Below are 14,059 nucleotides of genomic sequence, written 5' to 3' on the forward strand. Positions count from 1 at the left end.
GCGTAGTATTATTCTTGTGCATTAGTGTTAAAGATACAGGAGCATGATCGCTGACAGCTATAGGATGAATCTCAGTGTCTGAAATGTCACTCAGCAGTGAGCTGCTGACCAAAAAATAATCCAGACGAGTGATGAACATGTGAGAAAAAAGTATATTCCTTACTGTTGGGGTGAAGGGAGCGCCATGCATCGCGAAGGCCAAAGTCGCTCATATACTGTTTGATTATATTTGTGGATTGACAGTTGCGCTGAGTTCCTGTTGTGTTGAGCCTATCCATTTCTTCATTTAGTCCAAGGTTGAGGTCACCGCCAAGAATGAGTGCGCAATCGAGGTGTTCAGAGAGTGCACTAAAAAATCCGTGGAAGAATGAGGGTTCATCAACATTTGGACCATATATACTAACAATACATAGTTTTTTGTTCAATATTGATAGTTTAATAATTAGAAATCTGCCCTCTGGATCTATAACTGTATCGAGTACTGTAAAATTAACATTTTTATGTATTAAAATTGCTGCTCCCCGTTGTCTAGAATTATAACAGGCTGCAAACACGTTAGGAAACTCAGGTGTTTTAAGTTCGTTTAAACCTGTGACAGGTCTGTGAGTTTCTTGTAATAAAACAAGATCTGCCTGTAGTTTTTTAAGCTGGTTAAATATCTTTAACCTCTTTCCTCTGGAGCCAGCTCCATTTACATTCCATGTGACAAGCCTCAGAATGCCCATAATTGTGTGTGTATGTCTAATGATGTACGCTGGGTGTTTTGTTTAGACAGGTGGAGAGAGTGTGGAAACATCCCTTGTTTGTAAATAGAAAGAGAGAGAGAAAAAAAAAAGTGTGGTGAGAGGCTCAATAAGTCTGACTATGTGTGTGAATATTCACTAATATGAACAAGCGTGGCTTGCTTATGTGTCCTGCAAGTCTGTGCGTGCTGTGAGGCTGTTGTGAATGTGCTGCCGTTGAACGGATGTGTTTTCGTGATCGTGGTGTGAAAATATGGAGAAATAGAGGGTGTTGTTTGTAGGTGAGTGGGGAAGTAGGTGATCACAGCAGTGAAAGACAAGAGAAAGAAAGAAACCACATGAACTGTGAGCAGTGTTGGGAAGGTTACTTTTGAAATGTATTCCATTACAGAATACAGAATACATGCCCTAAAATGTATTCTGTAACGTATTCCGTTACGTTACTCAATGACAGTAACGTATTCTGAATACTTTGGATTACTTAATATATTATCGTGCTTTTTACAACAACGTGAATGTACTATTGCTGTGTGATTTATTACTATTACTGAAGGTCCGCGACTCCGAACTGTAGTAAAGGGACCTCTGACTAATACGGGGTCCCTGTCGGCTCGTAGCCGAAAAATAGCTTTACTTTGTTGTGTAGGTCAACTTTTCTTGCGACAGACAGAGAGAGGCGTTGAAAGACTGCTCCAACGGAACTTATTGTTTTCGGAGGAAAACACGAACACGGTGTACAGTCGAGTCTTAATAGCTTACTTACAACTGGGCTCGTCAGGCACTCTTCTTGGCTGAAGTGGTTATTATTATATTTACATGCTTCCAGCTCCCGTTTTTCCTCGATGACAACTCGTACCTTTCACTCCCCTTTTTCTCTCTCCTCGCGCTCACAGACCCATAACGTGTATGGCAGTCCATTCTCCCTGCAGCACGGACTACACTGCCCATGATGCTACATTCTTTAGAGCTATGCTTGTAGCATTCTGCCTGTTAGCTTAGCACAACAACAACAACGAAAAGGCGCTCTCTCACCCAGGAAACACACAGTCGCAGAGAGAGAGAGAGCGTCGCCCTGTAACCATGGCAACCATAACCCTGCCGCCTGGAACAACAGAACGTAGCTGTCAAACAAAACCCAAACAGTCCTGACCCGTGACAAAATGAAACAGGAAAGTACCACAGTGTAATCCATTTATTTCAACAAAGTAACTGTATTCTGAATACCACTTTTTTAAACGGTAACTGTAACGGAATACAGTTACTCATATTTTGTATTTTAAATACGTAACGGCGGTACATGTATTCCATTACTCCCCAACACTGACTGTGAGCAACAACAAAAAAAAAAGAAAAGAAACGGAAACATTCCAATTAAAGTAATGACGGAGGGTGACGGTGTTATATCTGCTATGACATCATATTGATATTACTAGGTTAAACCCATGTTAAAGGAGAAAGTGTGAATGAATGAATAAGAAAAGAGTGTAGCGGGTTCTTATCTGGAGTGTAGTCAATATAACCACGGTGTGGTGCCGGGGTCGCGGTAGAGCTGTCCGTCCATGTAGAGCCGGTCCACAGCGATGACAGCACGGGAGCCTTTCTGGATGAAGCTGGGATCTGCACGGCAAACTTGTAAGCCCTAGTTTGGCTCCCAAAAGAAAGATGCTCGAGTTGTTCTCAATGGCGTGTCCAGCGGGGTGGCCTGGGGGGGGGCACAGGCCACCCCCCCAACCAGACTGGCCACCCCAAAGGTAAAACAATAAAATTCAATCAAATATCAAATGTACGATCATGTTTTCACGGTGAAGCTCAGACATCCGAGTGTAAGTGAATGCAGCATCGGCTTCTGCGCTATGTGCATCACATTAGCAAAGGTAGGAGAGCCAAGCGCGAAAGACGGCACCGCAGGAAACAATTTTTCGGTGAAAGAAAATGAGGACAGAATAAATGTCCCGGTAACTAATATTAAGTTTGTTGAGTTTAGTAAACTTCGGTGAAATTAGAATACCAAGGAAAAAATAACACTTAAAGAATTGTTGCAGCCGTCGAATATTTCAGACAGTATGCTACTGAGGGCAGCTAACATAAGAGTTATAAGATATAATCTAAGTTGTAAAATTGCTGTATGGAGCTGTAGATTTGGTTGCAGGTTAACATAGCTGGACTGGCCATCGGGCATACCGGGGATATGCCCGGTGACTTATTTTTTATTTATTTTTGTAACGGCATGAACAATGAGAGGTGGTGGATTGGCCAGATGCAGGTCGATGTGTAAAAAAATCAGTTGTTTGGTGGTGGCTATGACGGGGCTTCCACAGAGGCCAGCAGGTGGATGAGGGAAGGGGAGGCAGGAGGAGAGACCCGAGGCAGCCACCAGTCCGAGTGTCAGGTGAACTGAACTTCAGGTAAGAAGTTATGACCTGCAGTCTATCTGGGTCAGATATAAACCAAGTTTAGGTGGAGTTTATTTTCATTGTGCTGACTTTTTACCGTCAGTTGCAATAACTCGTACTGCGTTCTAGCCAGCTTGATGGAGTTTTTAGGTGGGTGGGTTCTATGATGTTACTGATAGTGAACTTTATTTTATTCATAAGGTTAGTTAGTAGAGTTGCCAACGGCTCCTTAAAAAATGGAATGGTCCCTCATTCAGAGAAAATATTACACGTTTCGTATTGAGCTGATAAGAGACGCAGTTTGTCCCGGACTTTAGCTAGAATGGAAAAAGACACAAAGCTGGAGTTATTCTGTCGTTACGCTGCACAGCTGCCTCTTCTCCTCTCATTCTCTCCCCCTCCCTCTCCTGTTGCTACTTCAATCATGAAACTGATCAATGATCACCTGATCGTCTTTTCTCTCTTGTTTGTTTATCGCCCACTTTGCGCCAGAAAGAGGAAACCAGCAGATGTCGCACTAAACAACAGCAGCACGTTTAAGCTTGATCAGCTGTTGTTAGAATTTATTTAATATTAATTTCTAGTATCAGCTGATGTTTGCTGGAGCCACAGCTGTAAAACTGCTGGTCATGATGTCTGTTTAGATATGTGGTGAGAGGGAAACATGAAACCAGGAGATGTCCTTACTGAATCATCAGAGCTGAACAGGTGATGGAGAAACAGGTTTACCTTTTAGGTGACATGAATGAGTTGAAGGGAAGTTATGAACTGTTTATGAGAAATAACACCAGGATCCTTTTCTAAGCAGCTGACAGCTGGTAACTGTGCAGGGGCAGGTCTAGGAAATTTTTGCCAGGGGGCCAGGTAGGGCATTAACAGGGAAAGGTGGGGCACAAAGAAATACTTTTCTTTCTTATTCTCATTTAAAATGTCTCGCTTTTATTAAATAATTATCTAAATCTTACAACCAAAGTTTTTATCTGATGTAAAATGTATAGAAATCATACATATACCAAAAAGACTGTACATCACTGTCACAACAGCATTTGTTTTCATTCAAAGGCTTTATGGCTTTAATACCTGGTGGGCCGGTCTCTAGTCAAAATGCCCGATTTTCTGTCCCGGTCCAGCCCTGCAGGTTAATACTGGCAGTGTCACCATACCAGCTGACTGTAATTCATCATCAGCCAGTGTTGTTACTGTTACTTGTTACCAAAGTTTACCATAAGGCAGCATAGAAAGTATTTACTTGCTTTCAGGTTTTATTCAAATGTTAGTCTTTTCAGTTGTTTCCCCACTTTTTTCCTGTTTCAAAATCAAACACCAGTTTGTGAGAAGATTATCTTCTTTTTTTAACAGGCAGATAAAGTTTTGCATTGGCATTGGCTAATTTGTCAATTGTTTGTTACAAATGTTCGTATTTTAATATTAAAAAATGTTTTTGCCCAAAACATATGTGCACTATATGTCAGTAAAAATACTATGCAAATATTGCTGTCCTTGAATGCTGAGTAAACACTGACAAAGCACTTGACGAAGGCGGACGCACTTTTCTCGGGGAGGCTCACTGCCGTGAGTTCTCAGAATCGGTTCCTTGAGCACAAGAAATGACAACATCACAGAACGCAAGTATGGTGAACCTTGCGGCTCTCCAACGGGAGATTGAGAGACCAGTGTTGGACTGTAGAACTCCTTTGAAATTCATATGAGATGTTTGCACTAAAGTAAAAAACACCATCACTTCATGCGGATACCCTTTCGGAGCCAGCTGCGGTTGCAAGGCTGGAGCTGAACAAAATCTCCCTGATAACGACTGTGTTTAGTATGTTCCTTCCCATTCCATGCAAGGCCACCTGGGTTGGCTGGAAGACTGTTTACTTAGCCTAGCAGGGCGAAGGACACTGTCTCAGCTGAACTCTGGACACGCACACACATACATATACACTGATATGCACACACTCATCCCCCCTCCCTTTCCTAACGCCTTCGATGCTTGTTCCCTCCTGGGAACATGGCGGGTCTGAGCCCGCGCTGGAATGGTAGCACAGTGCAGGATGGCTGCTGTGTTTGCTTCGGATTACTCCTCACTCCCCACCCGACCCTGTGGCTTGTCACGTGTTCCATAATGTTGTGCTGTGGACATTTATGTGCTTTTCTGTGCAGAGGAGTTTTTTTTGTTTCCTGTTCTCATGCTGTGCTCCCAGGAGCCCAGCATGAGTAGAGGTCTCTTCTTTTTCCTCTTGTACTTTCCCATTGTAGTGTATATTTCAGTGTTTTATTTTCTGTAACGCTACCGATCTCTGACCTGTATCCCCATGTGATGTCTGTGCTGTGTGTGTGTAAGGTCGGGGGGGGGGGGATTCCTACTTCCCATTCATGTACTCTGCAATGTCCAATGTGTCCTTGTAACACTTTTTTTCAAGATAAATACAGTAGCTGTGAAAAAAACCATCAAAGTTGAGGTAAGTATTCACCACAGTATTGTGTTTTTTTTTTTTATTAGGGTCAAATTTCTCTTTGGATAAAAAATTAAGCCAACATCCAAGTGTCAAATGTCGGTTCTAAAAAACAAGTCAGTCCCTGAAGCTTATTTGTGCCACAGATGCTTATTCAATGACTGTGGGAATGTCTAAGGAATGTTTTGGGACCTGTCTGATCTTAAAATACTAACTTTGGTGTTACATTACAGTAGGGCTGGGCGATATGACCCAAAATTCATATCTCGATATTTTTTAGCTGGATGGCGATATAAGATATATATCTCGATATTTTTTTTAAGCCATAAAGTAAGAACAAAAAGAGAGTTCTTAGTTAAAGCTGTGTCCCAGATGTCACACAGGCACTTTTATTAACATACAGCACAGATGTACATGAAAAATTACTCAAAATTAAATTATGAGCATTCATTAAATAATAATGCTCCATAAATAAAAGAAAACAATGTTGTTTTGTGCTAAACAAAGAGCTCACAATTGTGCAGTCAAAATGTAAACTAAAAGACGCTGAGCGTAATAACAAAGACAGACAGATTTCACAGCTGCTCTGTTCCCAAGTTCTACTGCATGACTGACAGCCTGGAGTTTGAAATCCGCTTCATAACCGTGTCTCTTACAGGTGCCATTTATGGTCCTTATACACACACAATACGGTAATATTACGTTGAAGCACAGTACGTATCACTCCGCGAAGCTCCTCGGTAGCCGTAATGCGCCGACAAACTATCAAGCGGTGCAGCTCCGTAGCTTACGAAAGTCGTACTCAAACATTTTTGACAGATTGCTGAGCGCCGTGTACCACATAAAATCGGTTCGCGGCCATCAAGCACAACCAGAATTCATGCATAAGGCGCTACTTTTGAGAGAATGAAAGGATTTTAGGGTTAGCGCGGTTAGCTCGTTAGCATGGTTAGCTCGTTAACACGTTGACGCCGTCCAGCCCCACGCATGAGGCGGAGTAACGTTACGTAGAGACAAAAGTGGACGAAAGAGAGGCAAACTTGCGGCTCCACAACTATAATTATAACGTAACATAGACTATATCGATATAAAGGATATTGTCACATCTTATATCTCGTATAAAAATATATCGATATGTTTTAAAAACTCGATATATCGCCAAGCTAAGATAAGATAAGATAAGATAAGATAGAACTTTATTAATCCCTCGGGTGGGTTCCTCTGGGAAATTCGATTTCCAAAAAAGCACAGCACCGACAGAAGTTACAGAGTTATACACACACACATATATATAAATACAGAGACAATATAAATAAAATATACAAAGGGGATAAATAGAATAAATAGGAATAAAAATAAAAATACAAGTGAATTGCACATTTCAAGTATTGAGTCTATTGCACCGTTGACTATTTACAAAAGTATTGCACAAAAGGTATTGTACAGTGAGGTGAAGAGGCACTACAGCTTAGTTGTTCCCCCCTCCTTTGTCCTCCTGTCTCCCCTCCCTCTCCCCTCCAGAGAGGAGTTAAACAGTTTGATGGCGTGTGGGACAAAGGAGTTTTTAAGTCTGTTAGTTCTTGTCTTTGGGAGAAGCTCTACATTACAGCAATATTGAGGAAAGATTTAACGGCTGATCATAGAGCTGAATGAAGGTCAAAGGGAAAGTCCATGCCATGCTTCCGGTTATGCTTCCATCCGGCGTAGTCATCCAGCCAGTCCATGCTAAATCGCCTCTCCTGAGCTGGAGTGGTATAACGTGTTGTAGAAAAGTTTGATCGATTCGCTCTCTCGCTCTCTCTTGCTCTCTCGCTCTCTCTCTCTCTCTCTCTCTCTCAGTCTTACACAAATAATACATTCTCTGGGTTTTTTTTCTTATACGCTTATGGTACCCGACGGGGGAAGCATCCCGATCTCCATCCATCCATCCTCATCCGCTTTGTCCGGGGCCGGGTCGCGGGGGCAGCAGCCTAAGCAAAGAGGCCCAGACCTCCCTCTCCCCAGCCACCTCCTCCAGCTTATCCGGGGGAATACCAAGGCGTTCCCAGGCCAGCCGAGAGATATAATCTCTCCAGCGTGTCCTGGGTCTGCCCCGGGGCCTCCTCCCGGTGGGACATGCCTGGAACACCTCACCCAGGAGGCGCCCAGGGGGCATCCTTGTCAGATGCCCGAACCACCTCAGCTGGCTCCTTTCGATGTGGAGCAGCAGCTGCTCTACTCCGAGCCCCTCCCGGATGGCCGAACTTCTCACCCTATCTCTAAGGGAGAGGCCAGCCACCCTTCGGAGGAAGCTCATTTCTGCCGCTTGTATCCGCATCCCGATCTCTCGGAGGTAATTGAACCGACGGTCATCTGATTCCTTCTTGATGTACGTAAAACAAGGCCGTTTTCTTTTGGGAATTCTGTCTATTTTCTGTTAATGAGAAAACCTGTTGTAAAAGAAGCTCAAAAAATGAAGAAAAATTCTTTACTTTTGGTCTGAAAAGGAGTGGCTGCACAAAACCAAAATAGCTCATCGGGGTGATTTAATAAAATTATTTAGGATAGAGTTCTGAATATGTGCTTTTTTTCCACTAAGGCTTACTTTACACATACAAGGAGTTGAGACCTATATGAAATCAGCCGCATCGCATCTGTTACTGTAGACAGTGACGGGGGTGTTGCTGATCACTAATGAGGACCAGTCGCTGCTGCTGCCTCCCATGCTTACGGCGTCGGGAGAGCAGATCTCTTCCCCGTCCAAGAACAGAGGAACGCAGGGGTGCAGAGTGAAAGGCTCCATCTTGTCTGCACATAGAAAAGTGTGCGCCGGCCCCTCTGTTTTTATATTCCTCCCTCCACAAACCCCCTCCTTTTTTCCCACCGGATGCGATTAGTCACACATATGGAATCGATTAGACACTGCCGGAGTAACCCCCTCCCCTCACCGGATGCAATTCGTCGCGCTTATGGATCATATTACACACATCTGGATTCGATTAGACACTTCCGGAGTACTTCCGGTAAGGTCAAAAGGTCAAGGCTGGGGACATCAATCAAATTGATGTCACAAGGTGTACACCTATGTTTTATATATAAATATACATAGGCCCAGGCCACTTGCTGCCACGAGTTTCAGCCCCGATGGACATAACAAATTGTCATACATGGTGAAAGGAAGACCAGAGTATCATTGTTTTTATTTTCTTTCACTGTGGCAATAACATCCAAAACAAAAAGAAACAAAATGTTCTAAAACCAGTGACTCTCATTTTTTTGGTACTCTATCCATATTTAATGCATTTTAGATGATTTTTGTAAAAGTGAAGCTTCAGTTTGAACTCAACATCACCTTGTCCAGGGTATCTAAATTTGTTATACAAAGGACTCTTGTTTTCTGATGTTGTGAGTTGATGGTCAATGGAAACATCACCACATGTGGCAACTAGCAAAGTGCCCAGACCATCCATAAAGAACTCTGGAGAAAGAAAGAGACATTTTCCCCATAAGGTAAAAAACTTTAATTGCCACTTAGAACTCAAACTTTGATGAGGTCTGGACTTACCTGAATGTGCTGTCCGCTGGAGCTTAGGATCAAAGCCCACCCTCTGCACGGCATCTGTGCGTGCCAGGAAGAAGTTGACAACTCCATTGGTCATAGAACATTGTGGGTAACCAGGAAGTGTTTGAAATTTCCCTCCAGATTTCCTGTAAAGGCAGCCACCTTCAATTTCATCTCCTTCCTCATAGATGAGAGCAAAGTAAAACTGATTCCCTTTCACCGACCCACCAACCTAACAAGAACAGAGAACATTACAAATCAAATCTTTACTAATAAATACTCTGATGTAGATATTATTTTTCATGACAACCACTAGGTTGCTGTCATCATTAATTATTATCCATCCATCCATCCTCATCCGCTTTATCTGAGGCCGGGCCGCGGGGGCAGCAGCCTAAGCAAAGAGGCCCAGACCTCCCTCTCCCCAGCCACCTCCTCCAACTTATCCGGGGGAACACCAAGGCATTCCCAGGCCAGCCGAGAGATATAATCTCTCCAGCGTGTCCTGGGTCTGCCCCGGGGCCTCCTCCCGGTGGGACATGCCTGGAACACCTCACCCAGGAGGCGCCCAGGGGGCATCCTTGTCAGATGCCCGAACCACCTCAGCTGGCTCCTTTCGATGTGGAGCAGCAGCTGCTCTACTCCGAGCCCCTACCAGATGGCCGAACTTCTCACCCTATCTCTAAGGGAGAGGCCAGCCATCCTTCGGAGGAAGCTCATTTCTGCCGCTTGTATCCGCGATCTCGTTCTTTCGGTCACTACCCACAGCTCGTGGCCATAGGTGAGGGTAGGGACGTAGATCGACCGGTAAATTGAGAGCTTCGCTTTTACACTCAGCTCCCTCTTCACCACGACGGACCGGTGCAGCGTCTGCATTACTGCAGCTGCAGCCCCAATCCGTCTGTCGATCTCCGGCTCCCTTCTCCCATCACTCGCGAACAAGACCCCGAGATACTTGAACTCCTCCACTTGGGGCAGGAACTCATCCCCGACCCGGAGTGGGCACTCCACCATTAATTATTATCTAAAACGTTTATGCATTAAATGAAAATCTGAATATATGAATGAAAATCACATTTGATATTTGTAATTTGCTTTTATATGTTATTATTATGAGTCGTAGTTATATGCAGTGGCTTAGGAACATCAAGCGCTATCTACACATTGGACATGTTTAAGTGACAAAACAGAACAAGACACTTTTTATGCAGTAGTCACAAAGGTGTTTGAATTGTAAACGTTTCAGACACAATCAAAAAAATCTAAATGCAACTGTTATTTACATGTATTATATATTATATTCATATTTTAACCCTGAAAAGTAATTATTCCCAAGTCTAATACAATCTTGAAAAAAGAACATGGTATTTTCATAATACACAGCCTGTTCTCTTTCTCGGACCATTAATAAATATAGTTTTTCATGTTTACAGTTATCAGCAAGTGAATGAAAATATAATAATTATTATTACATATATATTATCTCAATAAATATATGCAAAATCTTGTGGTTCTCTAGGAATTTTAAGCCAAACCAAATCTAACCTGTTCGACATTGTTTGACAAGAGCTATGAGTTATATGATACGTTATGCTATCATAACTACCATGGTGTGCAGGACAAACGGACCTAAATGCAAAGGCTCAAAAGCAGGCAAAGCAACTCAAAATGCACCATTAAAAGGGGTTAATAAACAGACCAAGAAATATAGAGCCCATAAGTGGAATGATAAAGACTGAAGAGAGACTTTAAATACACACAAGGAAGTAAGGGTCAGTCAAGACATCTGGGGAGCAAAAACAAACCTCAGCTAAGTCAAGTTAATGACAAATTTTAACCAAGAATAAAAACCTAATGGTTGTGTGTGTGTCTGTGTGTGTTTTTAACAACATAACAACAGCCTTAATGTTTGGCTCAGATTTAAGTCTCAATGGGTCTTGATAGATGCCTTTAATTCACCATATTATAAAGAATGATGAAACAAATAAAATACTGAAAACAGCTTGACGCCTCACAAAGGCATCTTGCTGCAAAGCTAATGTCTCCTTCTGGTGTAAATTTTTAACTAATTCCTTTTAAGATTATTCACAACAGCAGTGCAGTACACCAGCTTTCTTAATGAACAAATTTACATGTGAAACTTTGACTGAATGTGTAAAATTAAATGACATTATGTCTTTGTGCATGATGGTGTCTTCGAATAAGATCATGGTACATGTTAAAAATATAAATATAAATTGAGGTTTTGCTTCTGGCGTGCTTAGTGATGAGACTTCCTTCAGCTTGAACAGCAGTAATCCATCCTCGTCTGTTAATGTTTACTCACCTCTGCCATCTGGTGGTTTGAAGAGACATTAATGCACAAAAACATGCACTTTAAACTCGGCCTAAGAGCCAAACCTCCGGGAAACATATGAGCACAATACTTTGCAGAATACACAAAGGTCAGTGCCATCACCAGAATATCACATCTCTGCTTGGCTTTACTTTGATAGTACAGAAAATACCCAGAATTTTATCTTAAAAAAATAGACCAAACGTGCAACACATGTGGGAACTATAGATAAGCAGACCAACATCCACACTGGTCGGAAAGTACTTCTAGTGCTATGATATCATTAGAAGGAAGCTACTTAAGAAGTAGAAGAGAAGGAAGGCGGAGATCCAAAGGCTTACAGCACAATAGAAATAATAGTGAACAGTACAGATATAATGAGCCAGCCCTGACAGAAGACAGCAGTATAAAGGAACTAGATTATTAACAATAACAGCAATAACAGAAGTATTTGAAGAGGATGAACTTCACTGCACACGTTTTTGTAGATATTAATGCCCACCCTGGGCATGAATGCCAAAATAATTTTGAGCCTTTAATTATTTCTGTAGACTGATGTTTTAACTGGGTGGAATGACTGTACAGCTTAAAATTATAATTACTTAACAAAAGAATTGGTTTGACTTTAATTATTTTTTCTCAAATTGACAGATGGTCAGAATTATTCACACATATTCAAATATATACAAAGATTCACTTAAATCCTTTGATATGTGGTTCTACAACGTTCTGTAGAGTCTTAACCTGCCATAACCAAGGCCAATTAAATTGTAAATGGCCTGTATTTGTACAGCACTTTACTTAGTCCCTATGGACCCCAAAGTGTTTTACACTACATTCAGTCATCCACCCATTCACACACTGGTGATGGCAGCTACATTGTAGCCACAGCTGCCTTAGGGCGCACTAACAGAAGCGAGGCTGGGCAGCTGAATCAATCACATTGTGCAAGAAGGAATTTTCTTTTCACCAAAGCACTTGCAGCTTAAAATATCACATTGATGCGAAGCATATATTAGCCGGGGATGCTGCTAGGACTTTGGCTAACGCGTCACCCAACTTGCGACAAACCACTCACGAAGCATCGGGGGTTCAGTAAGTCTGCCTCGAACATATTGACTGACACATTTGCCAAGTGGATTGCAACAAACTGCACACCTGTTAATGTCGTTGAGAACATGCACTTTACATAGCTTTGGTTCCTCGTCTCAAGGACTTGAAGTGACTCTGCAAGAGTGACAGCGAGAGAGGATAAATGTTTACAGAGTTTTTTGTTAACATGAATGTACAAGATGTCAATAAACATGTTAAGTGCGTATATTTTCCGCTTTTTTCTCGAGTCTGTTTGCTCATGCAAAATGAAATGCAATTAATATTGATTAAAAATGAATTATATTTAATCATGATTAATCAAAATTAATCCACAGTAACCCTGTGATGAATCCGATTGAAAATTGTAATTGTTTGAGAGCACTAATATATATATTATATATAAGTGTATACTTAGCCATTAGTATGTAGGTTTTAAAAAAAGTTGTATTTCACAGGAGAGAACCTGTGCTAAAAGAAAACTGTTCAAATTCTCTCTGAATTTAAGCACACATTCTTTGTGTTTATTCTCCATTTACTTCATTATATTGCATAAATGTTTGTTACAAGCTTAAATATAAAGTTTAAAAAGTGTCATTGCAGCCACGCTATTCATCAAGTAATTGCAATTAATCGCGATCAATTACAGAAAATTGTGAAATTAATTAGTTAAGTCTTTTTTTTAATCAATACTAATACTAATTTTAACCCAGAATAAAAACCTGATGTGTTTATGTCAGCTGGTAGTTTCTCTGTGTCAGCATAAAAAGGATTTGTTTGACAGCAGTCACTGGACCGAACAGTTCTGAGAGCAGTTGGATTACCACACGTTGGGAAAGTCTCTTGGAGGCTGTAACAAAAACCACGGCAGAGTCTCTTTTAGAGTGGTTTTCTTCCTACATATCTGATAGGAGTTTTAATGTGTCTGCAAACCAGATTAAGTCTGAATCCACAGAGCTGCTATGTGGAGTTCCTCAAGGCTTCGTGCTGGGACCATCCATCACATTTGTTCTGCTCGATGACATTCCCTCTTAACAGCACAATTGGGCATAATCCCAGCTAAAAAATCAGAGAAGTCATTTATGAAGTTATTGTATTTCAGGGAGCGTTAGGTGACAGTGCAGAAAACCTGGTTTGTGCGACTTTTGTAAATGATGCAGGTCAGAAATGATATAAACAGAAACAAACTTATAGACGAGCAGCCACACATTTGTCCATAAATGTGTATGGTAAAACCTTTTTACCTCCATATTACAATTAAAAAAGTTTTTATGTGTGTGAAATGTGTGTGTTGGTTGTTAATACATACAATGATGGCTGAAAACCTGTAGTAGTAATTGTAGTGTGGTGTATTACCCACTAGCCACCACAAGGGGGAGCATGGTCACAGTTCAGGTGTTATACAGTATGTTCTTTTCTATTTTTTGCACAAGTATCCTGTCTCTTTTTATTAACTTCTTCTTTATACTAAACTGTAAATAGACCCAGAGGAGAAGAAAACT

The 14,059-nt window shown here is 41.5% G+C and overlaps 1 protein-coding gene across 1 annotated transcript in view; it reads right to left on the reverse strand.

The window, feature by feature from the left end:
* Positions 1 to 8,754: 8,754 nt before the first annotated feature.
* LOC309704701 (beta-1,4 N-acetylgalactosaminyltransferase 2-like) overlaps positions 8,755 to 14,059 on the reverse strand; it is a 29,388-nt gene continuing 24,083 nt past the window's right edge. Inside the window, exons 11-12 of the mRNA XM_082530084.1 lie at positions 9,137 to 9,365; positions 8,755 to 9,049 (exon numbers count right to left, since the gene is read on the reverse strand). Coding sequence (XP_082386210.1) covers positions 8,856 to 9,049; positions 9,137 to 9,365 — 423 coding nt within the window. The 3' untranslated portion in view covers positions 8,755 to 8,855. The remainder of the gene's footprint in view (positions 9,050 to 9,136; positions 9,366 to 14,059) is intronic.

The sequence above is a fragment of the Aulonocara stuartgranti genome (genome assembly GCF_965226115.1).
Source record: "Aulonocara stuartgranti genome assembly, chromosome: 4".
NCBI classification, from domain to species: domain Eukaryota; kingdom Metazoa; phylum Chordata; class Actinopteri; order Cichliformes; family Cichlidae; genus Aulonocara; species Aulonocara stuartgranti.